Genomic DNA, 23,671 nt, shown 5'->3' with positions numbered 1-23,671 from the left:
CGGAGGGGGTACGCCGCGTCTGCAATGACAGAGAGGGGCATGGTGGTGTCCCCCACAGGGATCTCCCGCTGGGGGATGTAGGTCCCCGCCGCCAGCCGGCAGCACAGGCCCGAGTTCCGGAATACCCGGGCGTTGTGGGTGCTGCCAGGCCAGCCCACATATATGTCCAGGAAGTGGCCCCGGCTGTCCACCAAGGCCTGGAGGACTACTGAGTGGTAGCCCTTCCTGTTTAGGTAGCGTCCTCCACTGTGCTCCGGGGTGCAGATGGGGATGTGGGTCCCATCCAGAGCCCCGAAGCAATTGGGGAAGCCCAGGGTGGCAAACCCCGTGATGGCGGCATCCGGGTCCCCAAGCCTCACGAGCCTGTGGAGGAGCAGGGCGTTGATGGTGCGGACGACCTGCAGGGGAAGCACATGGGAGAGCACCAGTGAGGGGTGTGTAGGGTGTGTGTGGCCCTCCCCTGCCAGGGCTCCCCTCCCCTCCACTCCCCTCCCATCCCCTGCCAGGGCTCCCTTCCCCTGCCAGGGCTGCCTCCCCCTCCCCCCATGGGTCCTCTTACCTCCATGAGGACAGCCCCGACGGTGGCCTTGCCAACGCCAAACTGCTGGCCCACAGATCGGTAGCTGTCTGGAGTGGCCAGCTTCCAGACAGCGATGCCGACCCGTTTCTCCACACGGAGGGCACGCCGCATGAAGGTGTCCTGGTGCCTCAGTTTGGTGGTGAGCCACTGGCATAGCTCCAGAAATGTCTGCCAGCTCATGCGAAAGTTCTGGAGCCAGCGGTTGTCGTCCCACTCTCCGAGCACCAGCCGCTCCCACCAGTTGGTGCTCGTGGGGTAGCTCCACAGCTGGCGGTGTGTGAGGCGGGGGGGCGTGCTGCAGGGTTGGGGGTTGCTTCCTCCTCCCCTGCAGGCAGCTCCTCCTCTGTGGCTAGGATGTGATCAGCTGCCTCCTGCATGGCATGGAGCAGGGCGAGCACTGCTCCTACAGGGGCGGCTGGGTGGACCTCTGGCTGCTACTGCTGCTGGGGGCCCATGACTGCATCACTCGAGGTGTGCGTGCCTATGGCTCTGCAGACCGCGTGCTCTGCAGGCTGCGTGTGTCTGGGAGGGGCCCTTTAAGGGAGCGGCTAGCTGTTGCCTCGAAAGCGCTAGTCCGCCCTGTGACCCTGTCTGCAGCTGTTCCTGGCACCCTTATTTCAATGTGTGCTACTTTGGCGTGTAGACGTTCCCTCGCAGCGCCTACTTCGATGCGGTGCTGCCCAACGTCGATGTTGAACATCGACGGCACCAGCCCTGGAGGACGTGTAGATGTTATTCATTGAAATAGGCTATTTCGATGTATCGAAATAGGCTATTTCAATGTAGCGTTCACGTGTAGACATAGCCATTAGGCGATGAGCTTCTGTGGCACAGACTCATTTCCCATGAAAGCTCATCACCTAATAAACTATTTTGTTAGTCTTTAAAGTGCTACATGACTGCTTTTTTGTTTTGATAGACTACAGACTACCACAGCTACCTCTCTGTTACTATCTAAGCAGAAGGTTTAAGAATTTCTTCAGCATGGTCACCACTGTAAAGAAGTTATATGGAGGCAACTTGTAGGACAACAAATTGAGCAAGTTCAGGGAACTTCTGGTCACGGAAGGTCTGGATATCGAGTGAAGCAGCCTGATCCAGTAGATAAGACAATAGACTGACTCAGGACATCTAGGTTCTGTTCCAATCTCTGACCTTGGGCAAATGACCTCTGCTTGATGTTTCTCCTGCTACCGGTTTAGAGTTAAGATCTTCCTGACGGAGCATGTCTCCTGTTCTGTGTTTATACCCACCTAGAACAATGGAGCCCTTGTCTCCACTGGGACTTCTAGGAACTAAAATTAACAACAGTGAGGAGGAGGAATAGTAGCTCAACAATTAGTTCAATCCTTTTGCTACTGCCTTCAGCCATTGTATCCTGCTCCCTGAACACTGTGTACAACCCCGGGTCAATATATCAGCAGGGAGAAGGGCCTTTTGAAGTCATCGCAGTCTAAGAAAATGACAAAAATGACAAGGAACCATCTCATATCTGGAACAAGCTAAACTGGGATGACACCAAAAGCCCGAGAGTGACTGGACTGAATGCTACAGTTCTGGTGATCAGCAGAAAACAAATGTTCAACTGTAAGCATATGGGATACCTTGTCAGTATAGAAAAACATAAGAGTCTTACTGCCTTTCCGTACTGCTTGTAAGACAGCTGAACGGTCAGTACAAATAACCTTGCTCCTACAGCGCTATTCTGCAAAAGGCTTTCAGGCTGGTCCTCTGTTTTCATGACTCCTAGCTGGTACCAAGCAGAACGAGGTCCTGAAAATTGATTGGAGCCCCAAGGTCCTCTCAAAGGCCAACAAAGTAGAAGAGTGAGGATGCCAAAAGCAGCTAAGGCAGTGCTGGCAGCCCCCTGTAGTGATTTGGCTGCATGTGCAGCCCTCCTTCACCTCAATGGGCGCAAGCAGCCCGTGGTGCACTGGGGTTCCACTTGCGGCCTGTAGCTCCTCCCTCCCCCATGTGCATCTCACGCACCAGGGGAACGGAGCTGCTCCCGCTCCCGCTCCCTCCCAGCACACTTGGAGCACATGAAATCACCGGAGTCATGTGTCAGCCCCACTCCCACCCGGCCACGCTCCCCAAGCATTCGATGCAGAACAGCAGCAGAAATAAGAAGCCCTCACACTGTCAAGAGGCTATAATTTTGGTTAACTTCAGGCTGTCTAATGTTGTTTCAATCAGAGAAACCGGAGGCTTTCAGACAACAAAACGTCCTGCCATGACAGACAGACAGACAGACAGACGCACAGGCCCTCTACAGCTCAAACTGAAGAGGGGGCAGGCAAAGAAGGCACAAATTGCCCTGTGCTGAGGAGTGGGAGGCTGGGAAGAGCATCCAGACAGCTTGAGGATGAGAGGGACCCTTTGGGTAGCTGCATTTACCTTGGCAAACAAGCTCAGCAGTTTTGTCCACTTTTAAGGACAGACTCTGGGTCTTGCTGGCTCCGTTGGGGAGCTGGAGAGTACCGCACTGAACTGAGCCATCACAGTGATTGAGCATCTTGGCTCTTCTAACTAACGAGCTCCACAATGCTTAAGGGAGGAAAGGCACCTGGTGCTCTGCAAAGCTAATGAGCTGCATGAGATATTCAAAATCAAGTCCAGTGTCCCCCATAGAAACAAATGAAAAAAGGGAAGGACTGGTCTGGAGCAGCACCCAGGCTCCCTGACAGGACAGCCTCATCACACACCCCCGTCCTAGAGCTGGAAAGGACGTCTTGAGGTCACTGAGTCCAGTCCCCAGCCCTCTTAGCAGATCCAAACACCAACCTCTTTTAATCTATTTGTCCCAGATCCCTAAATGGCCCCCTCAAGGACTGAGCTCCCAACCCTGGGTTTAGCAAGCCAATGGTCAAACCACTGAGCTATCCCACACTCAGTCACCATTCCTCACCTCTCCTCTGTCTCCCAGCATGGAGTCTCGTGGCTTTGGTAGCTGTTGCCCACTGATTATCCTTAACACCAGCTGTTTCTTCAACTGATTAGGGAGTGGATCTTCAGAATTTGGGTTGAAGACACCTGTGGTGGCAAGAATCCAGAGAACATAAAGGAGGACCAGCCCCATTTTATGGACAGTGACATTTTCTTCAAGCTCTTCCCATTTTTTTCTCCCTGCTTATTTGAATCTACAACCCATTGTTATCAACTACACTTAGGGAGGAGCCCTGCCCGGTCCCCTCAAGCATTTGTACTCATGGGTACAACACCCAAAAAATGCACCATAACCGTCACGAGAATCTTCACAAGCAAGTAGCACATTGGGACAGCAGTCTGCATACTTTTGAGGGCAGTGATCACCAATGTAAACTGCTTACTAAGATCTGACCTGAAGAAGTAGGTCTGTCCCACAAAAGTTCATCACCTAATAAATCATTTTGTTAGTCCTTAAAGTGCTGCCTGACTGCTGTTTTGTTTTGCTTACAAAGACAATCAGAAAGCGCTTTAGTTGCAAACATCTCATGTTGCCAAATGAATCACCAGGCAGTAGGTTACTGAACTGGTGGCATGGAAAGCCTGGATCTGAATCAGTGTTCCCTCTAACTTTTGGTAACTCTGGTACAGAATAAATTTTGTTACGGTGCACTGAGGCAGATACAGATGTGCACCACCAAGTTCAAAATAAGATAACTGAAACTAACTTATGCAATTTGCATTGCGAAAATTGTGTTGGTCATTTTGAGTTACGGCTACAACGTAGCCCTAGCCTAAGGGTATGTCTACACAGAAAAGTTATTCCAGAATAGCTCATTTGTGAGTTATTATTCCAAAACAAGTTATTCCAGAATAATGTGTCTACACTATAGGGAAGCCCCAGAATAAGCAAAACCTATTCTGAAATTGTGTCTACGCACAGCAGAGCCTATTTTGAAATAGAGCCGTTGGAAGTACTATGGCTTATTTTGAAATAAGCTCTATTCCCTATCTGCACAGCCCTTATTTGAAAATAGGCACATTCCTTGTACAATGAGGTTTATCTATTTCAAAATAAGCCATCTGTTATTTCAAAATTATTTCCAAGTAGTGGTTGTGTGGTATAGATTATTATTTCATTATTTCAAAATAATTTTGCTGTGTAGACATACCCTAAGACAGTATTACAATGCTTTACTCAAGGTCACACTATCAGAAGTCTGCAGGATTCTAGATAAAGAGGTTTCAGACAGAGAGGGTGACAAATTAAATGAAAAATCAATACAGTCAAAAAGAGTGTTTCATCTTTCTTGGGGATAAATCTGTATCAGTGGAGCCTGAAACAAACACTGACCCAGCCCTGAACAGCTGGGTGCCTTCCAGGGACATATTCATTGCTCTTCCTATAAAGAGGGGTTCTGTTCACTGAAAGGCACCCGTGGAGAGTAAGGCCTAAAGGAAGAGCACACCTGCACAGCCCTAAAATATTCCACGTGTACCAGGCTCTGCTTAAGAGTTGTTCTCATCACAAGCACATTAGCGTAATTGATTTAATTAATCTAAACTTGATAAAAGTTCACCCACTGAGTGCTTGTAATGGCAATTGAGGTACAATTTTTGCATCTCTGCTTTTGTAAGTAGATCACGTTACCATGGCATTCCCTTAGGAAGTGGAAACGAATGCCACGGTGATGTTAAGACTTCAGTGGTGAGAACTGTACAAAAAAAGAAAGGCAACAACTACAAGCCCTCCTCCCCTAAAATTCTGAAACAGAATTGACAAAAGGTGTCACTTACAAGATGTCTAAGGTGACGTCCACACTGCAGTTAGATACCCAGGGCTGGATGCTGTCTGCTGACTTGGGCTAAAGCGTTAACTGCAGTGTAGGCAGCCTGGCTCAGCTGGAGCCTGAGTCCTGGGACACTCCCACCTCGCAGGGTCTTAGAGCCCAGCCAAATTACAAAGCCCCTTGGCCCAAGTCGCATGAGCTTCAGTCAGTGGGCACAGCCCAGCCGCAGGTTTTCAACTGCAGTGTAGACAGACCTCCTATGACTTACAAACCCAGGCCCTGTTGACTTTCAATAGGACTTACGGCTCCCACGATACTTAAGTGCTTTTGAAAACCCCATCCAAAGTCTTATGATTATGTTGAGAAATGATCCTATAAACACGCATGCAGCAGGACCAAGACATGTGACTCCCATGAGGGCTGGGTCCCATCCCTGTACTGCTCTGCATACCAGTCAATTCTCTTCCAGCTTTATTCACTACTGAATCTTTGTTAGAGCAATGCTCAGTTCCCCATGCTGTGTTTTGTGGCTCTAGAGGGAGAGCAATTTGTCACCCCGACAGGCTACCGAGCCTGCAGACCTTACATTTTACCTGTCAGCTGATGCTCTAAATTGGGATTCTGTCTCTATTAAAGAGAAAGAAGGGAGCAGAACTTAGTGCTGTTGGGGTGTGTGAATTCTTGCCTGATTTGGCTGCGCGGATGGGGAGAAGATAGCGGCTTATAGCATGAGAGCCTTGTAGAGATCCAGAAAATGTCTATTTTATTTGCTGATCCCAATCCCAGCATCACTTTGGATGCAAGCAGTGGTTAGTTTGCTGTGAGACGTGTGTAAGATCCTCACTGCATTCACGCAGATGAAGACACTGTCCTTTGAGCCACACAATCCAAAGTACACACCGGGGGAACCTCCACAAACCCAGGTGATTCAGCTGTTTCTAGGGAGCATGAAAAATGAAAACTGTAGAGAGGATGAGTCTCTCTTGTGCGTGGGGAGCTATGGCATCATTTAGCTTTAATTTATCTGGGACTACAATAGATGATTTATCACATGCCTGCAGTCAATGTGGATCAGTTACACACAGCCCAAGGGCTAGTACCTGCAGTCTCTACTTCCCAGTGCATTAGGGGATAAGTCTATGGTTCCTGTATCATGAAAAAGGAATCCACCCCAATGCATTCAAAGACAGTTTGGGACAATGGGCCAAACCTGCTCTTGCTTACACCAGCATAACTGAGGAACAACTTCGCTGATGTGAACAGAGCTCAAGCCAGAGCAGGATACAGCCTGAAGTTTCAAAGGGCTTCCGATAGCTGGTGGACACATACAGTCCCATGCTACTCTCACGACTCTGGAAACTGTTGGAAAATTCACACACATATCCCACAATGCATAGCAGTGCTATGCCTTTTTTGCTCAGCGAGTACCAATTCCACCCCCAGGAACTTTCCTGTCTCTCTGCAGTCCCAGCAGCTGGCTCTTCCTTACCTTGACATATGCACTTTGGTTTGAGGACATAGCCACAATTCCCATTGGCATTGAACTTGGCCCGGTTCAGCTGCAGCATTCTCCCCTCTGACTGATAGTTTAATGCGACTGTTGCGAAGAAGGAAGTGACAATATTAAGTCTGTTGAGAGTGTGTGTTTTAAACTTTGTTCTCCGGTGAGAGAGAGCCCGAGAGAGTGGAACAGGGACTCTGTCCTTCTCCTAAACCTAAGATACCACTGCTCCAGAGACAGTAACTTCCAAGAAGAGCCGTACACTCTTTCCTCCTGTCTCTTGGATTTCTTGCATGTTACCAGCAGGGCATTACTTTCCACAACTCAGCCATCAGTTGCATCCCACCCTACTAGAAAGACAGGGAATATTCCAGGTACCAAAGTCAGGAGAACTGGATGATGAGGTAACCCCATAGTCTTTGGTGGGTGGGGCTTTCTGTTCAGCCTATCTTTCAAAGGCCGTGTCTACACTAGCCCCAAAACTTCGAAATGGCCACGCAAATGGCCATTTCGAAGTTTACTAATGAAGCACTGAAATGCATATTCAGCGCTTCATTAGCATGCTGGCGGCCGCGGCACTTTGAAATTGATGCGTCTCGCCGCTGCACAGCTCGTCCCGACAGGGCTCCTTTTCGAAAGGAACCCGCCTACTTCAAAGTCCCCTTATCTCCATGAGCTGATGGGAATAAGGGGACTTCGAAGTAGGCGGGGTCCTTTCGAAAAGGAGCCCTGTCGGGACGAGCCGCATGGCGGTGAGGCGTATCAAGTTTGAAGTGCCGCGGCTGCCCGCATGCTAATGAAGCGCTGAATATGCATTTCAGCGCTTCATTAGTAAACTTCGGAATGGCCATTTGCATGGCCATTTCGAAGTTTGGGGCTAGTGTAGACATGGCCAAAGACAGATTCTGGGACCTCATTCATACACGAGACTTCCACCTAGTTACAACAAAAAAAAAAAAAAAACTAAGAAACAAAAAAGTCCTTGTTGCTTACCCATCTGGCAGCCAGCATTCCAGAAGGGCTGGGGATTATAATTGCTAGAATCTACACGATAGGAGGATGGGTAGATGCGGGACAACTGGTGTTGGTTGAAACGCAAGTACTGTGCTGGCTTTTGCTGGAGTATCTGGTGGGCCTTTGTCTCGCTGAAAGATGAAACCTGCCAACTGGAAGAGACTGCAAGGAGAGAAGAAAGTTAGAGGGGGACAGCTTCCCCTTAAAAACAAACAAACTGTCCTCTCCAACAATAGCTCATCTGTTACTACTAATTCTATTGCAAACACCACCTGATCAGAGATGGTTTTCTCTCTCTTCCATCATCATCTTTGGTTTCGTGCATGGAAGGGTTACAGATGAGAAAGCTAGAGCAGGTACAATGAGTGATCTGAACCGTCATACAGAACTTGACTCAAGTCTCTGAGGTTTGAAGATGCTTGAGGAAAGTTTAAATCTCCTAATCTCTCAATATTTCTCAATGCCACAGGTGGCACTTAGCCTTCCCAACTCTGCTCAGGGTCGCGTGTAGAAAACAAGTGAGGAAAGCTAAAATCTCACAGCAGTTTCTTTCTGCACAATCAGCTGGTTTGAAGCAGTGCCTGAACTTTTGGCTTTTTAGCCAAAATTCTGGGGATTTTCCTATAGCTTTCTAACGAAGATCAAAATTTCTCATGGAGCGATTCTTCTCCAAACCACCACAAATCGTAACTGAGAGCAGCGTAAATGTCCTTTCAGAGTTTTCCTGCTTCTTAAAGTGTAAACTGGAGTATAGCAACTTTTACAGCAACTGGCAGTAGCCTATGGATTGCTACTGCATGTGGTTATTTTCACCCACTTTAATGAAGTTGCTGACAAAAATCCAGATTCACACTGATGAAGACTGCAAGTCATAACAAATGATGACTGGCAACTTTGAAATGACACAGATTTATAGGAGGCAGCTCCACTGTCAAACTCCTCTTGGAATGAAGTGCTTCTAATAGAAATTAGGTGCATAAACAGAAGTGTGCCAGTTTTCCAGTGCTATGCACAGTGGATAGTTCTTAGCAGACAGTTCAACTTACTTTCGGTTTCAACATCATGGATGCCAACAGACTTTGTGTACTTCACCAGGTCAGAGAGCGCCCGGGAAAGCTTCATTGTTTTCTTCTGCCTGCTCATCCTGGGGGAATAAAACAAATGGTTTCCTACAAACTGATCAAGAGGCAAGTTTATTAACCCCCGCACCCAAAAAATAAACCACAACACTTTAGTATTTTAAATGACCGGCTGAGTACAAGAAACACAGGCAGGAGTCTCTTCCAACAAGGAGTACTGCAGTAGCTGTAGGGACAACCCATGAAGACTCATTACAATAGCACAGGCTTCTGGTTGAACCATCCCAGGAAGTACATAGAAAAGACTGTCAATGGAATTCCCTTTGGAAGAGAGACTTTGGCCTCACAACACTGACCACAGAAATGCCTACATTTCTTTTAAAATTTTGACCAAAGAACCTCATCTTCTTGTATGTTAATGGCAAAGGAAAGACTTGACAGTCTGGCTAACAGGCTCAGAGAGGCAGTGGTGGCTGGCTAACAGCTGTACTTTAAGATCTGGTATGTTGCAAGTAGTCTGTGCGGAATTGTGGTCTTGCCCTTTAACAGGATGTTTCCACTCCAATGGATATGATTTTACGACTCCTTAGAGGACATACGTTTTAAATATCAAAGAATTTAGTGCCCTCATCCTTCTCATTAGCTTTAGGTTAACACCACGATGTGCTGAGTGGGATTATGGTCTCAGCATGGCACTCTGACAATTCTGCTGGCTGCTCCAGGGGCCTTTTTTTCCTCAAACACCACCTCTGCCCTCCATTCAACTCTCCTGGCAGCCCCAGTGAATCTCTCCTCAGCCTCCCAAGCTCCATTTGACCTCTGGCTTCCAGTGTCTAGAACTAAGTCAGTAATCCCATCAAAATTTTTCACTTCAGGTGTTTTAAAGAGGTGTTTTCCAAAACAAAAATCAAACCAGGACTTTGACTTTTTAATTCCTTTTAACACGCGAAGCAGCCCTGGGCTTCAGAGGCTCACCACGAACCCCCTGTGCTACAGGAATGGGGCTCCCATGGCTACAATGCTGTGCCAACTTAAGACATCTTCATAACTGAGCTGGGCAAAGTAGCAAAACCTCAGGCCAGCATCTCTGGCTCAGTCACCCACTGGAAGAGCCACGTCAGATGACAAATCCGACGATGGAATCACAAATATTTTGGGTCTACCCTTATGGGGGCTTCCCACCACATGGCTATAAGCTCTCAAACTTGCTACACTTGTGTATCCACCTTTGCAGAGCGCTGCCTTGCCAGGACGAGAGTTCCCTGGAAGCTGAGCACTTGAGCAGCAGACCAGGAGAGATTCAGGTGCTGCCCAGCTGATTAGCAGAGTGCCTGGTGCTGCCCATGACATGTGGTTCTATTTGTGATGCACATCCACACCTGCCTGGGTGCACAGAACAAAATTTATTCTGCCCATGGATGGAAAAAGTTAGAGGAAACCCTGGCCAGGACTCATTGTTACCAACCTGCTGTAATGCACTGAGCCCCTGGCTAAGTTCCCTTGACAGTCTAGGTCATCTTCACCTTCTTCTAGGCTGGACACCTTTTTCAATTTGCTCCCCTTTTTCTGCATCAAGAAAACATGGTATAAAACAGGCATCACTGTTCAGCAGAAGCTTATGCTTCATTTAAGGGATGGTAAGGGTGAAAAATAAGAACAGATTAGCTTTGTGAGCCTGAATGCTGCAAGCAGTGTGGAGCAAAACTCCTGGGATTTGTTCTGAAAAGTTGGGCGCAGGGCAACAACCCAAGAGACGTCCGCTAAATTCTAAGAGGGCGCTAGAAAAGAAAAAGGGCAATTAAAAGTTTGGGGAAGCCTTTGTCAGGGGATGGGTCAGCTAGTCTGAGATTCACCATTCACAGGCACGCAAGCCATGTTGGTGGTACAATTGCATGTGGTGGCAAATAACTCTGGACCCAGATGTTCAAAAGTGATTAGAGTTTCTGGCTGCCCAACATGAAGTGCTTTAAAGGGGCCCAGATAACAGGAGCACCTAGAGTTTTAGTCCTCTTTGAAAATCTGGACACAGGAGTTGGCCCAGCCAGCAGGAGCAGCTCGCTTTGAAAGCCATGCCCACCAGACTAGCATCTGAGCAGCTGCCAGGACTTCCCCATGCGATTCTGCTTCATTGTTTCAAGGTGCATGTTTCTTACAGGTAATGGGAAATTGCAGCCTTTTACCACAAGAGACTGCACCTGCCCAGAACTGATGCGTGCACACAGGGAGGAGGCAAGCTAGAACTCTTCACTATGGAACTAGAGATGGCTAGCATGAGAGGGGCTGTCTGTGATGCAAATCACACTGCTGCACTGGGATTACTATAAGGGTGAGACAAACGGATTTTTTGGTTGCATTGTTGCTCTCAGTCACTTTGGAATAAACTGCTCTATGAGAGTTTAAATGAACCTTTCTAACTGTTGGGTCAGATCTCTGAGATCTAGCAGCATTTGACATGAACTAATGCAGGCAGTTAGGAATAAAGGCAGCTGATCCTCCTGCCTGCTTGGCTATTGGAGAACAAAGGAGCAGGACTCTTTATTGTACCTTTGCATTTCTCTCCCTCTCCCTGTCCCCCCTCCCCCACCCTCTCTCTCTCTCTCTCTCTCACACACACACACACACACACACACACAAAGAGAGCGCCACGTCTGGGTGCCCAGTGCTTCTTCTGCTACGCAGTGCCAGTTATCTGCTGAGAGACTAACCTTGCGTTTGGAAAAGCTGCCCATCAGTGATCGGCTGTACCGTTTGTTGGTGCTTGCATCTTCCCCAGACTCCACATCATCCTCAAGCTTGCTCTGCAGCCACAGGAGAGTGAAAGAGCGCATGAAAGCACAGTGGATAGGACAGCGGGACTGCAGAGAACCACACTGAAACTCATCCACAAGAGGTTTGAAAAGTCCATCCTACAATCTCAACATTACTCAGTTTGGTACCAACATCTCCCCCACTGGTTATAATCAAGACTTTTCAAGGCAGCAGCATGACTTATTCCCTGATCTTTCGGCTGGTGCACTCACGTCGCATGAGCACATAAGTACTCATGCACCAGTCTCTGGGAACTTTATCATGTTGTCTATTGTGGCAAAAACTGGACAACGCACTACATGCCTCACATCAACATTTGACTGTTTCACAGCCACAGTTTTGCACAGCTGATGAGATGTACTTCTCTGACAATAGCAGCACTGTCTACTCTTTAGGCTTAAAGGGAGCAGGTCAAACAGTGCAGCTTATCGGTTGAGTGGCTGTGTTAGTGCTAGGACGCAGAAAGAGAAAAGAATCTTATGATTCAAAAGGCTTCTCACTGAGATCATTGGATGTACACAAGCCCTTGGGGTTCTGTCTCTCTGATTGACTCAACACAGCCTGTTGTGCCTACAGGGACTTGCCAAGCCCTGACCACATAGTAATGGAAGGGACCACAGACAACATGCCACAATACATTACAAACAAGCTTGGTTTAAAAGTATGCACAAACTCCAGAAGTAGTGAGTTGTGGCAAGCAGAACTGTGTTCCAAAGTCTAGCTTAGCTTTAGCTCCAAAATGTTTACTAAGTAATCTTTCTAGAACATTTCTAATTTGCATTTAACTACCTCCCCTAACCCCTTTGTGGCTAATTATAAACTCTAAAGTGGCAGTGCTTCAAATTCATGCATTTTAGTCAGTGGGCTGAGTACATTTTTATAAACAACTGTTATTATGAAATTAAAGTATGTGAAATTAGAGAAGAGCCTCTTTTCCCCTTCACCCCAAAAAGCCCAAATTTTTGACTGCACTTCATTCTATCATGGAAAACAAATTTTGTTTGCACAAAACAAAAAAAGTCACCTGTGTATATTTCACGTTTCAGTGGAGCCAGAAATAAAGACCCATGTCTCTGACAATGTGCTCACCTGGCACCATCATTAACTGTGTGCAGTCAGCTATGGAAGCTGAAGTCATTAATAAACAATTTATATGGAAAGCGACTAAAATCCCACAACGTAGATCACTAAACACCTTTGCCTCCATAGTCCCTATCTGCATTTCCAAAACTGCCACGTTCCCATTATTCATGTGCAATGAGAGATTATTCGCCTGTATCACGCATTTACCATAAAAACTGCTAATAAAGTATCTCACCATTAAAACCAGAAAGAGGCCTCTAAATGGACTGGAGAGACATTTTTCTTCACTAAATAGCTTTTATATAAACAATGCACAGTTCCTGCAAAGACCCATGACAAAACATTACAGCAGAAGGAAACAAATTTTTCATCTCTGTTTTCTTAGTAGTCTCAACTAGAAGCAAATCTGGGAGTGTTGCTGAAATAGAAGGATCCACTGGAATAACTCTAGCTTTATAACCACCTGAGATCAAACGCTGCCCTGTCTTTTTATGCAGACAAAGAAACCAAGAAGCACAGGTGGGTAAAAGTACAGTTAAATACAGATTGAACCTCTCGTCTGTCCCCTTGGGACCTGATCGGTGCCAAACAAGAGAAGTTGCCATACCATGGGAGGTCAATATTCTCTAGCACATTACTAACACTTCCATTGCTTGCTGAGCTCTTACAAGATGTTTAGGGGTAAATTACAGCTAAATAACAGCACAGAACACTGAGAGCCAGGACTGGTGGTTGCAAACAAACTCTATGGGACCATGGGAAACTTGGCCACATCCATGGTAAGTGGTCTCCCGGATAACTAAAATCATGCCAGATTACGGATGTTGCCAGGTGAGAGAGTTCCAGATTAGAGAGGTTCAGCCTGTAGTGTAAATGGGGTGGCTGGCATATCTTTGGCCAATGAAGACAGAGGAAATTAACATCCTGAAGCTGAAATATGGCGAATAGGGATGTTCAGAGATTTTCAAATTGGTCCTTACATGTTACATCACATGACTGAATTTGACAGTCCATTTCTCTTTGCTTCATTCTGTTATTTCCAGCACATAGTTTTCTGCTCCTGATACACACAGCTCCACTGCTCAAGGGTCCCTCTAGCACAGCAATGCTCATGGTGACAAACCAAGGAGCAGGTTAAGATGAGGACAAGAAGAAAGACGGTGAAGGGTAGAATGTATTCTCAGGAGTCTTTTGATTTAATCAACATTCACTTGGTTTGGAGGCGTGTTTATTTCACTAGCAAAACAACTTGTACACGCCAGTTAAAACCTAAAGCCATTGTGCACTAGACCCATCTGCTGTGGTCAGCAAAGCACGTTCACATCCAACACAATACCAACCACACAGCTTTCCAAAACAGAGGAGATAAACGTTACCAGGTAACTGAAAAGGTGCCCTGCAAACCAACTGAACAGATCTAAGCTGCTCTAGATGGTATGGAAAAATCCTATAGAATTGAACATTGGTGAAGTCAATAGGGTTGATCTAAAACTATAAAAATGAATATAAGATTCCAGTTCTGAGCCCAGAGAGTTTTATAGCATGGAGCGAATTCTTTAGGAGGCTTCAAACACCTTCACAGAACAGCTATTTTCTATTAAAGCCTGCAGGACAGTCCCTACGGGAGGGTTAGTCTATCCTCTTAACACAGCAAACACCAGTGCTTTCCAGGCTAAGAAAGCTTTGCACCTCTAGAGGGCAATGGTATTCCACACAGAAAGCAATGCCACTTACTGATGGGTCTGTCATAGTGTCAGGGATGAATTGTGTATGCAGTGGGGAGGGACCATATTTTTCAAAAAAGTAAGTGTCAGAGAAAGAAGGTCTATGTGGGGAAGGTATATCTTATGGGACTAACTGTTGGTGAGAAACAACCTTTTGAGATACATAGAGCTCCTCTCTATGGCTGGGAGAGGCACACAAGAGTGTCAACGCAGAACAGGTTTCAGAGGGGTAGCATGTCAGTCTGTTTCAGCAAAAATAAGGAGTCCTGTGGCACCTTAAAAGCTAACACATTTATCTGGGCATAAGCTTTCATGGTCTGGAGACACTTCAGCAAATGTATCAAACTGAAGTTACCACTTCGTGCATCTGATGCAGTGGGCCCCAGCCCAGGAAAGGTTGTGCCCAAAGTGGAACAGATTATTTAGCATAAGTAGTTAACACATATTCCAAAGGGCCATTCATGGTAAAGTGGCCCATTAACTCCACTTGTGTAGCTGGAAAGCTTGTCTCTTTCGCCAGATGAAGTTGCTCCACTAAATGACACTACCTCACCAGCTTTGGGTCTCTAATACCATGGGATCAACACAGCTACAGCAAAACTGGAAAAAAAAAAAAGTATCCAGTTTACTGGGATATTTTCTCTCAGGTCTGAAGAATCCTTCTCCTCTCTAAAAAGCAGTAAGACATCATATCCCTTCAATACACAGCTAATTCATTTTTAGAACAGAAAGAGCATCTGCCCTGCTACATGCATGGGAAAATTTGGGGTATGAACCACCTAAATGGTTCTCATCTTTAAAAATACAAAGTCCTTTTACAATGGTTATTTTTAGTTTAAAATATTTATTAAGGTCTCTTTAATAACGCACAAAAGCATATTACAAGATTGCATTATTTATAAATAGTGGATTCCTGACAATCTGTCAGAGCAGGTGTAGCTGTTGTTAAAATAAATGCTCTTGTATTCAGCGCACATGGAGATGGGCTGTTTAACCACGTTATACACCTGCTGAGAGCTGACAAAGCAATAGTGATCTCACCTAGCCAACAACCAGGGCCAAGTCTGGAATCAAAGGGGACTGAAAATTCTGGAGCCCAAGCCACAGTTTGTGGAGTCAAAACGAGAAGCAGTCAAGTAGCACTTTAAAGACTAGCAAAATAGTTTATTAAGTGAGCTTTCGTGGGACAGACCCACTTCTGTCTGTCCCACGAAAGCTCACCTAATAAACTATTTTGCTAGTCTTTAAAGTGCTACTTGACTGCTTTTTGTTTTGATAGTGTATAGATTAGCACGGCTTATTCTCTGTTACTATTCAGTTTGTGGAGTGTGAGCAGGGCCATCCCAGTGCATACACAGAGTATGCAGCTGCATAGGGAACCCCTAAATCTGGGGCACCACTCCCCCTTCCACCTGCTCTTCCACCAGCCTCTCTGTCCTGCTCCTACTCCCACAGCTAATAGCACAGCCCTCCACCCCAGCTCCTCGATGGGGGAGGGGCACAGGTGTTCAGGCTGCACAGGACACCCAAAGTCATAAGGACAGCCCCTTAGAGAGGGGTTTTTAAGGACCATCACAAATCAAACTGGACAAACAACACTCTTTGGTTCACTGACAAGTCCAAATCCAACAACAAATAAAGTTAGTTTAGGGTTGAACCAAAAGGAACACTTTTCTTCAAAACTTTCAGCAACTGAAAAAAAGCATTTTGGGTCAAAAGACATTCTGATGAAACCCAAATGTTTCACTTTAATTTCAACCACTTTTAGAATTTTTTGATTTTTCTGTGATAAAATGAAGAGACATTGAAATAAAACTTGTTTTGAATCCCCAGATTGAAAGATTTTGTTTAGAGAGTGTAAAAATGAAATATGTTGATTATTTTAGACTGTTTTTAGGATTTTTTTGACCAAAACAATTTGGCAGAATCAGTATGAATATACTAAGTGTTTCAGTGGCATCCCATTGCAGATTTGCAAAAAATGTTCATGCAGCTCTAGCCACAGTTATGCAGAGGGTTTGTAAGAGTATCATCTAGAGTCTCTGTGCCTGCAAATTGCGATGTTTTTAGGATCAGGAGAAGTGTTCCACACCAGGAGAAGAGATCTTGGAAATTGCTAGGAGTACACAGAACACAGGATCTGTAAGCTCACCTCCTCTCTGAAAGCCACATGCCTCATTTGCTCCATCAAATCCCCCAACAACAACATCATGCCAGGGCTAAACTTTCAAGATCAAGGTCGTACTGCTGACTGTTTGACTGTTGCTCTGTCAAAGGAATCATTCTCTTACCTTCAACAAAAAGAACCAGTCAGGACCAAGTAAGGTGGACAGAGCTGAAGGCTGGCCAGGTGACAAGCAAACCTTACAGGCTCTGAACTCTGACTTGAAGAACCCCAAACGTATAGATCTTTATCTCAGTGCTTGAAGCATGAGACAGAGAATTCTGGGAGAGAATGAATGGCAGAGAAGGTAGAAACAGTGCTTCTATTTACCTTTCCACATAACACAGAAGCAAAGGGACATTCAACTACATTCACCCATGTTTTGAGCAAGCTTGTGAAATTCAGTGCCACAACATACTCTGAGGCTTGAACAGCTTAATCACCCCTTGTCCACAATATTTGGAAGAAGTATTTTCAAAATCATCTCTCTACTATTCCATCTGTGTATCTTCATCACCACAGAACATCCACTAGTGCAGCCTCTTCCAGGACATTTCTACTTTTATCTCTCTCTCTCAGGGCTTGTCTACACTGCCACCTTCCTTCGAAGGAAGGATGGTAATTAGGGTGTTGGGAGTTTACTAATGAAGTGCTTCCGTGCATAGGCAGCACTTCACTAAGCAAAATTTCCCCTGCTGCAGCTTTGAAGTTTTAAAATTTTGAGGAGTAAGGGGACTTAGAAGTTGCCCCAGCACTTCGAAGTACCAGTGGGTGCGCCACAGGTAGACACATGCCAGTGCTTCAAAGTTTAAAACTTCAAAGTTGCTGCGGGGGGGAATTTGCTTAATGAAGTGCTGACTATGCACAGCAGCACTTCATTAGCAAATTCTCAACACTCTACCATCCTTCGAAGGATGGTGGTAGTGTAGACAAGCCCTAGGTGTTTCTGCACTTCCATTTCCAAAGGGTATTAGAAATGGTAGGGATAGAGCAAAGAGGAGAAAGGGTGACAGGGACAGGTTGCTGAAGCTCCCGTTTCAGGTGAAGGGCTGACTCCAGTTATCTGCATTGCCTTGCCCATCCCCGGCAATTCCTATTAGGTCCTGTGCAAGTCTCTCTATTTTATTTCCAGTAGGGTAGCTCACCAGTGCCCCGTCTTATAGAACTGCCTAGAGCTCAGTTCCTGCCTGTAGCACGCAAATTGTCAGACACAAAACCTCGCTAGAGAAGTGACATGGAAGCAAAATACAAAGATACAGATATGCCTCAGTGGCCTTAAAAAAAGGTGTGTTACATAAGAATTACCCACACCTCCTAGTGTGAGATAAACACCTCTGAAGAACAGGGATGAAAACGTTAAATCAAAGGCATACCAGTCATTTACCATAAATGTCAGAATGATCAAGCCACAGCATCAGTAGGGTCTAAAGACCCTGCTTTCCACATGCCCGAGGGTCTCTAGACCAATGGTTCCCAGCCTTGTCAGTAACACGGCTCACTTCAATGAGACAAACAATTCCATGGCACGCCCACTTTCTTCAGCTGAACCGATTGCTCATAAACGTCACATTTACTTACATTTACTATGGTTACTGTCTTACTAGAGAGGTCTGCAACAGAGCAGTGCCTATAACAGACGAAACAAGGCTCAAATGCATTAATGTTTCAAATCCACCAGAGAATACATCATTTGTGACAGCACGCACAGACGCATTTTCAAAATCTGCTCAATGCTGTGCCAGGGATGTTGAGTAAACGAGTAATCACTGAAAGCAGCTCCCCTCCCCGCCAGCCCAATGGAGCCAGAATGTGGCATTTAAGCCATGTCCCAGCTCCAACATGCCCCTGCCCTCCCTTCCCCTTGCCACAGCAGGGATTAGGGGCAGGCTCCCTGCCAGCTCCTTAGGGATGGGAAGCAGCATTTCAGCTGCCTCCAAGCAGGAAAAGGGTCCTGCGGGGTTGTCAATTCACTCCTCATCCCCCCGTGGTGGCTATGCAAAGAGCTACAGTGAGGTGAACGTGATGGAATTTCATGGCACATTTGGACAGTTCTCATGGCACGCTGGCTGAAAACCAGTTCTAGACCAAGATGGCAATGTTTCCTACATCCAATTAAATGAGCCATTTCACAGGCATGTACTTGGAGAGAGATGCGAGCAGGAAGAAATTACTTTCTATCCTTCATTCATGAATTAGATTGAACAGAGTTAGAATTTTCTTCCTCTGAGACAAGAGTCCCAGCATGGAATGGTTTCAGTGGTGGTGGGGCTTTGGGTGGGGTCTCATACTAGCTCTCTTCTGTCAAAAAGATCCAGAGAAAAAGGGTGGACTTGGGCTTCAGCTGAGCTCATTTTGTAGATACATTACAAACTCTCTGTGTAACCTTGGGGAAAAAGTTGCTTGATCGCTCTGTGCCTCAGTTTCCCCATCTGCCAATGGGAATAATGATCCTTCCTCTCTGTTTCTTTTCTATTTGGATTGTAAAGTTTCAGGGCAGGAACAATCACTCCTTCGAGCAAGAGAAGCAGCTCAGCTCTAGCAGTGACAGCCTCAGTCTCACCCAGTCAATTCAATACCAATCTCTACCTGGTGTTCAGTTGCAGCTGCCATAGATAAATTATACCCAATAGGTTTGTCAGCACTTGGTACCATCAGCCTTTTTTTTCTGTCTCCACAGTGTCCCACTAGAGCTGGGCAAGGAAGCACTTCTCTTTCATGGAAGATTCTGATACTCTGAAATTGGGCTTTGTTCCGATACAGGACAAGACCCCAAATAAAGGGGATTGGAACCCAGGGGAGTGTGCCTGGCATGCTGTTCCACACCCTGGAGGCCCAGCGACCGCAGGCAGTGGTGGGGAGGTGCTCCTGAGAGAAGGACTTTCAGGTCCGTGGCATCTGAGAAGCCAGACAAATGAGAGGGGCAGGAAACCAGGTAAAGATCAAGTGAAATCCAACCTGAGTTCAGTCACGATGTCCGTAAAAATCAAACTACCCCCGTGAAATGTTTCGCTTCTCATGAAGTTGCATTTTCAGATGGAAAATGTTCCCTCAGAATTTCCAATCAATTTAACGCTTTGCAGGTGCAGTGCAGTCTCCGGGAGTCACAGCCAGCCCAGAGAGCGCACTGATCGTACTGATACCTTAGGGCAGCCAAGATCCAAATCCCAGTTCCAAACTGGGAACTCCTCTCTCTCTTTACTTACTCCACTGCCACGAACAGAGTTTTCCTGACAAAGGGATGTGTTGAATATTCACGATCACATTCAACCCCTAATCCAGTGAAAATTGGAACTAGAGAGAGGATTAAATGTTCCAACCCATGGGTACAGAAAGCCATTTCTCCACATCTGAACAGCTTTATTTTGTACTGTCAAGAAAGCGGAAGAAGAGGTAGGCAATGATTTGATGTGACGCTGCCTCCTGCAAAGCTACAGACCCAAAATATTTACTCCAGAAGTTTCCTCCTGCTGGGACTGCATCTCGCCACTTAAGGGCTATTGTTATTTAGCCTTATGTAATGTTTGATCCCATTTGTGCAAATAGCACCAAGGCATCTGAGCACTCAAAAGTTTAAATGACTGTCACTGTATCTCTGCAGGATGAGTCTTTCTGCGCAGTTCCCAGCATTTCATCTCAAGGCTGGAAGAAAACCATCAACAGCAGCTACCCTTCAAAGTAGAGGTCATTCCCTCTCCCTTTTTTATATATATTGGACAGAAGCAGTGCAAAAAGCAATTAACTAATTTGTCCATTGTGCAGTTCATAAATAGATTTTCCCAGCAGGATTCTTTAAAAGAACAGCCCCTATTAATGATAAACTACTCACTGCTTTGTATCATTAGGGGTAGTAACCATTTTGGGACGCTGCTCAAACACCACTGACTGATTTGAAGATGGACAGCGCAGCCTCCTTATGCAAACGACCAACCAACCGCATCCTCTGTCCCTGCTTTCTCCACCCCCAAAACCGCACTCAGAGAGAGCCAGGAAATACACTGTTGTTTTGGCAGTGTGGGAATTGAAGAAAAAGGATGTGTTTATTATTGTTTCAACTACAATTCCACCTGAAGGTTCAAGTCAAGATGAGGACCACAGTACGGAGGAGCTGTACAGACAGAAAGCAAGAAAGTCTCTGCTTCAGACACCATGCAATCTCAATGGACAAACAAAATGTGGGAGAAAGGAACTGTTCTTATCTCCACTATACAGATCAGGAAACTGAGGCAGGGCTTTTTTTGATTCTAAGGCTGAGATTTTCAAACAAGGTGGGCACCCAGCTCCTTTGAGAATCCCAGCCTGAGTGCCTTTGCTGTAGTGAGACAGAGCCTGCAGGAGAGATGGGAACTGAACCAGGATATGCCAAGTCCCACACTAGTGCATTAATCAGGGAACCATCCTTCCTCCCAGAAAGGTGAAGGCTTATACTTAGTTTTTCTGTTGTGGAGAGCACACAAGGTCAATCAGAGAAGAGAGCAAATCACAGTGGCCACGTCTAAACTACAGTGATCTTTCAAAAAAAAGGTCTTCCAGAAAGAGAAGTTACTCACCGTAGTAACGGTGGTTCTTCGAGATGTGTCCCCGTGGGTGCTCCACAATAGATGTTGGGCTCGCCCGGCGCCGCAGATCACAAATCTTCCAGCAGTTTCTCCTGGATCGCGCATGCACCGGCACGCGCTGCTCCCCTGCGCGCCCCCGGCCACATGTGCGATCCGGTCCCCTCCAGTTCCTTGACCAACCGCCTCGAATGCTCCTGAAAAACACCAGACAGAGATCCAAAGCGGGGAGGATGGGCGGGTGGTGGAGCACCCATGGGGACACATCTCGAAGAACCATCGTTACTACGGTGAGTAACTTCTCTTTCTTCTTTGAGTGTCCCCGTGGGTGCTCCACAATAGGTGACTACCCAGCAGTAACCCAAGAAAGGAGGTGGGTAATCGGTTTATGTGCAGCTTGCCCCCAAGAGGACTGTTGTCGACAGACGGGTATCCTCTTGGAATACCCGATGTAGGGCATAATGCTTGGCGAAGGTGTCGTAGGATGACCAGGTCGCCGCTCTACAGATGTCTTTTAACGCGATGCCCTTGAAGAAGGCTGTTGACGCCGCCACCGCCCTGGTGGAGTGAGCCCTAGGCGGGGCCAGCAAAGGGGTCTTTTGAAGCTCGTAGCACATTTTTATACAGGACACAATGTGCTTTGAAATTCTCTGTGAAGAGAGGCCTTCCCCCTTTGACCTGGGAGCGAGAGACACTAGGAGCCTGTCCATTTTCCGGAAGGACTTAGTTCTGTCTATGTAGAAGGCCAATGCCCTCCTCACATCCAGGAGACGCAGGTGTGCCTCTTTGCTGGAGCTGTGAGGCTTCGGGCAAAACGAGGATAAAACTATTGGCTCGTTAAGATGGAACTCTGAAGAGACTTTTGGAACAAAGGCTGGGTGCAGCCTTAAGGTTACCGCCTCCTTTGAGAATACTGTGCAGGGCGGCGTTGCCATCACTGCTGCGAGCTCGCTCACCCTGCGACCTGATGTAATTGCAAGGAGGAAGGTTGTTTTTATCGTAAGGAGACATAGGGGAGCTGTGGCTAATGGTTCAAAAGGTGGACCCGTTAGCGTGCTGAGCACCAAGTCCAAGTTCCACGATGGTGGAAGCGGTTTCCGAGGGGGGTACAGGTTTACCAGCCCCTTCAAGAACCTGGTAACGATAGGATGGGCGAATACCGTGGGCCCTTCCTCTGTATGCCGAAAGGCTGATATAGTGGCAAGGTGGACTTTTAGCGAGGATAAAGAAAGCCCGCCCCTCTTGAGGTCCAATAAGTATTCTAGTATTATCAGTATAGGAACGTCAAGGAGAGCTAACTGCTTGGCGGAACACCAGGCTGTGAATCGAGTCCATTTCTGCTTGTAAGTCTTCCTGGTGGAGGTCCTTCGGCTACATTCCAGGATTTGTTGTACTCCCTCCGTACATGTGCTCTCTAAGGAGCTGAGACATGGATTAGCCATGTTTGTTGGCGCAGACCCTGAGGGTGCGGATGCACTATGGACCCCTGAGCCTGCGTGAGTAGGTCTGGTGCCACCGGTAGAGGGAGCAGTGGGTGGTCCGACATGCGCAGAAGCAAGGGAAACCATTGCTACCGATCCCACTTTGGGACTATGAGTATCATGCGAGCTCTCTCCCTTCTGCCTTTCTGCAAGACCTTGTGGATAAGCGCTGTGGGGGGGAATGCGTAAAGTAGGGGGCCCCTCCATGAAATCATGAATGCGTCCCCCAGGGAACCCCGCCCCACTCCTGCCCTGGAGCAGTACTGGGGACACTTCTTGTTGTGCTGGGTGGCAAACAGATTGATCTGGGGAAACCCCCATGTATGAAAAATGGGCCGTAGCAGATCGGAGCGGATCTGCCATTCGTGTGTGAGTGCGAAGCGCCTGCTCAGCTGATCTGCTTTCACGTTGTGAGCTCCCAGCAAGTATGAGGCTTTCAACGTTATGTTGTTGGCAATGCACCAGTTCCACAGTCGGACTGCTTCCGCACATAGGGCACAGGATCGGGCCCCTCCTTGTCGATTGATGTAAAACAGTGGCGGTATTGTCAGTATTGATCCCGACTACTTTGCCATGTAGGCAGTCTCGAAAATGTTTGCAGGCGTTGAACATTGCTCTGAGCTCCAGTATGTTTATGTGCAGTGTCTGTTCCGCAGGGGACCATAGCCCTTGCGTCATCTTGTCGCCGATGTGCGCTCCCCATCCTATGTGGGAGGCGTCGGTAGTAAGAAAAATAGAAATTTGTGGTTGGTGAAAGGGCACCCCTACTAGCAGATTCTTGGGGTTTTCCCACCACGCCAGGGATCTGCGCACCTCTGTCGTGGGCAACACCACCCTGTGGACAGTGTGGGATGCCGGTTTGTAAACGCTCGCCAGCCAATGCTGCAGGCTTCGCATGTGCAATCTGGCATTCTGTACCACAAATGTCGCTGCCGCCATGTGGCCCAGCAGCTGGCACCGTGGGGCTGT

General features: G+C 46.9%; 1 protein-coding gene across 2 annotated transcripts in view; it reads right to left on the bottom strand.

Annotated features, from left to right (window-relative positions):
* Positions 1-23,671, bottom strand: part of PLCH2 (phospholipase C eta 2) — a 395,254-nt gene that overhangs the window by 29,194 nt on the left and 342,389 nt on the right. Inside the window, exons 13-18 of one of the 2 annotated variants that reach the window (XM_074975802.1) lie at positions 11,595-11,687; positions 10,355-10,455; positions 8,857-8,954; positions 7,790-7,972; positions 6,785-6,892; positions 3,489-3,613 (exon numbers count right to left, since the gene is read on the bottom strand). In XM_074975802.1, the coding sequence (XP_074831903.1) occupies positions 3,489-3,613; positions 6,785-6,892; positions 7,790-7,972; positions 8,857-8,954; positions 10,355-10,455; positions 11,595-11,687 (708 nt within the window). The remainder of the gene's footprint in view (positions 1-3,488; positions 3,614-6,784; positions 6,893-7,789; positions 7,973-8,856; positions 8,955-10,354; positions 10,456-11,594; positions 11,688-23,671) is intronic. The other variant, XM_074975801.1, reaches the window with a different exon arrangement.

The sequence above is a fragment of the Carettochelys insculpta genome, chromosome 23 (genome assembly GCF_033958435.1).
Source record: "Carettochelys insculpta isolate YL-2023 chromosome 23, ASM3395843v1, whole genome shotgun sequence".
NCBI lineage: Eukaryota > Metazoa > Chordata > Testudines > Carettochelyidae > Carettochelys > Carettochelys insculpta.
This window is presented reverse-complemented; position numbering and strand designations above follow the sequence as displayed.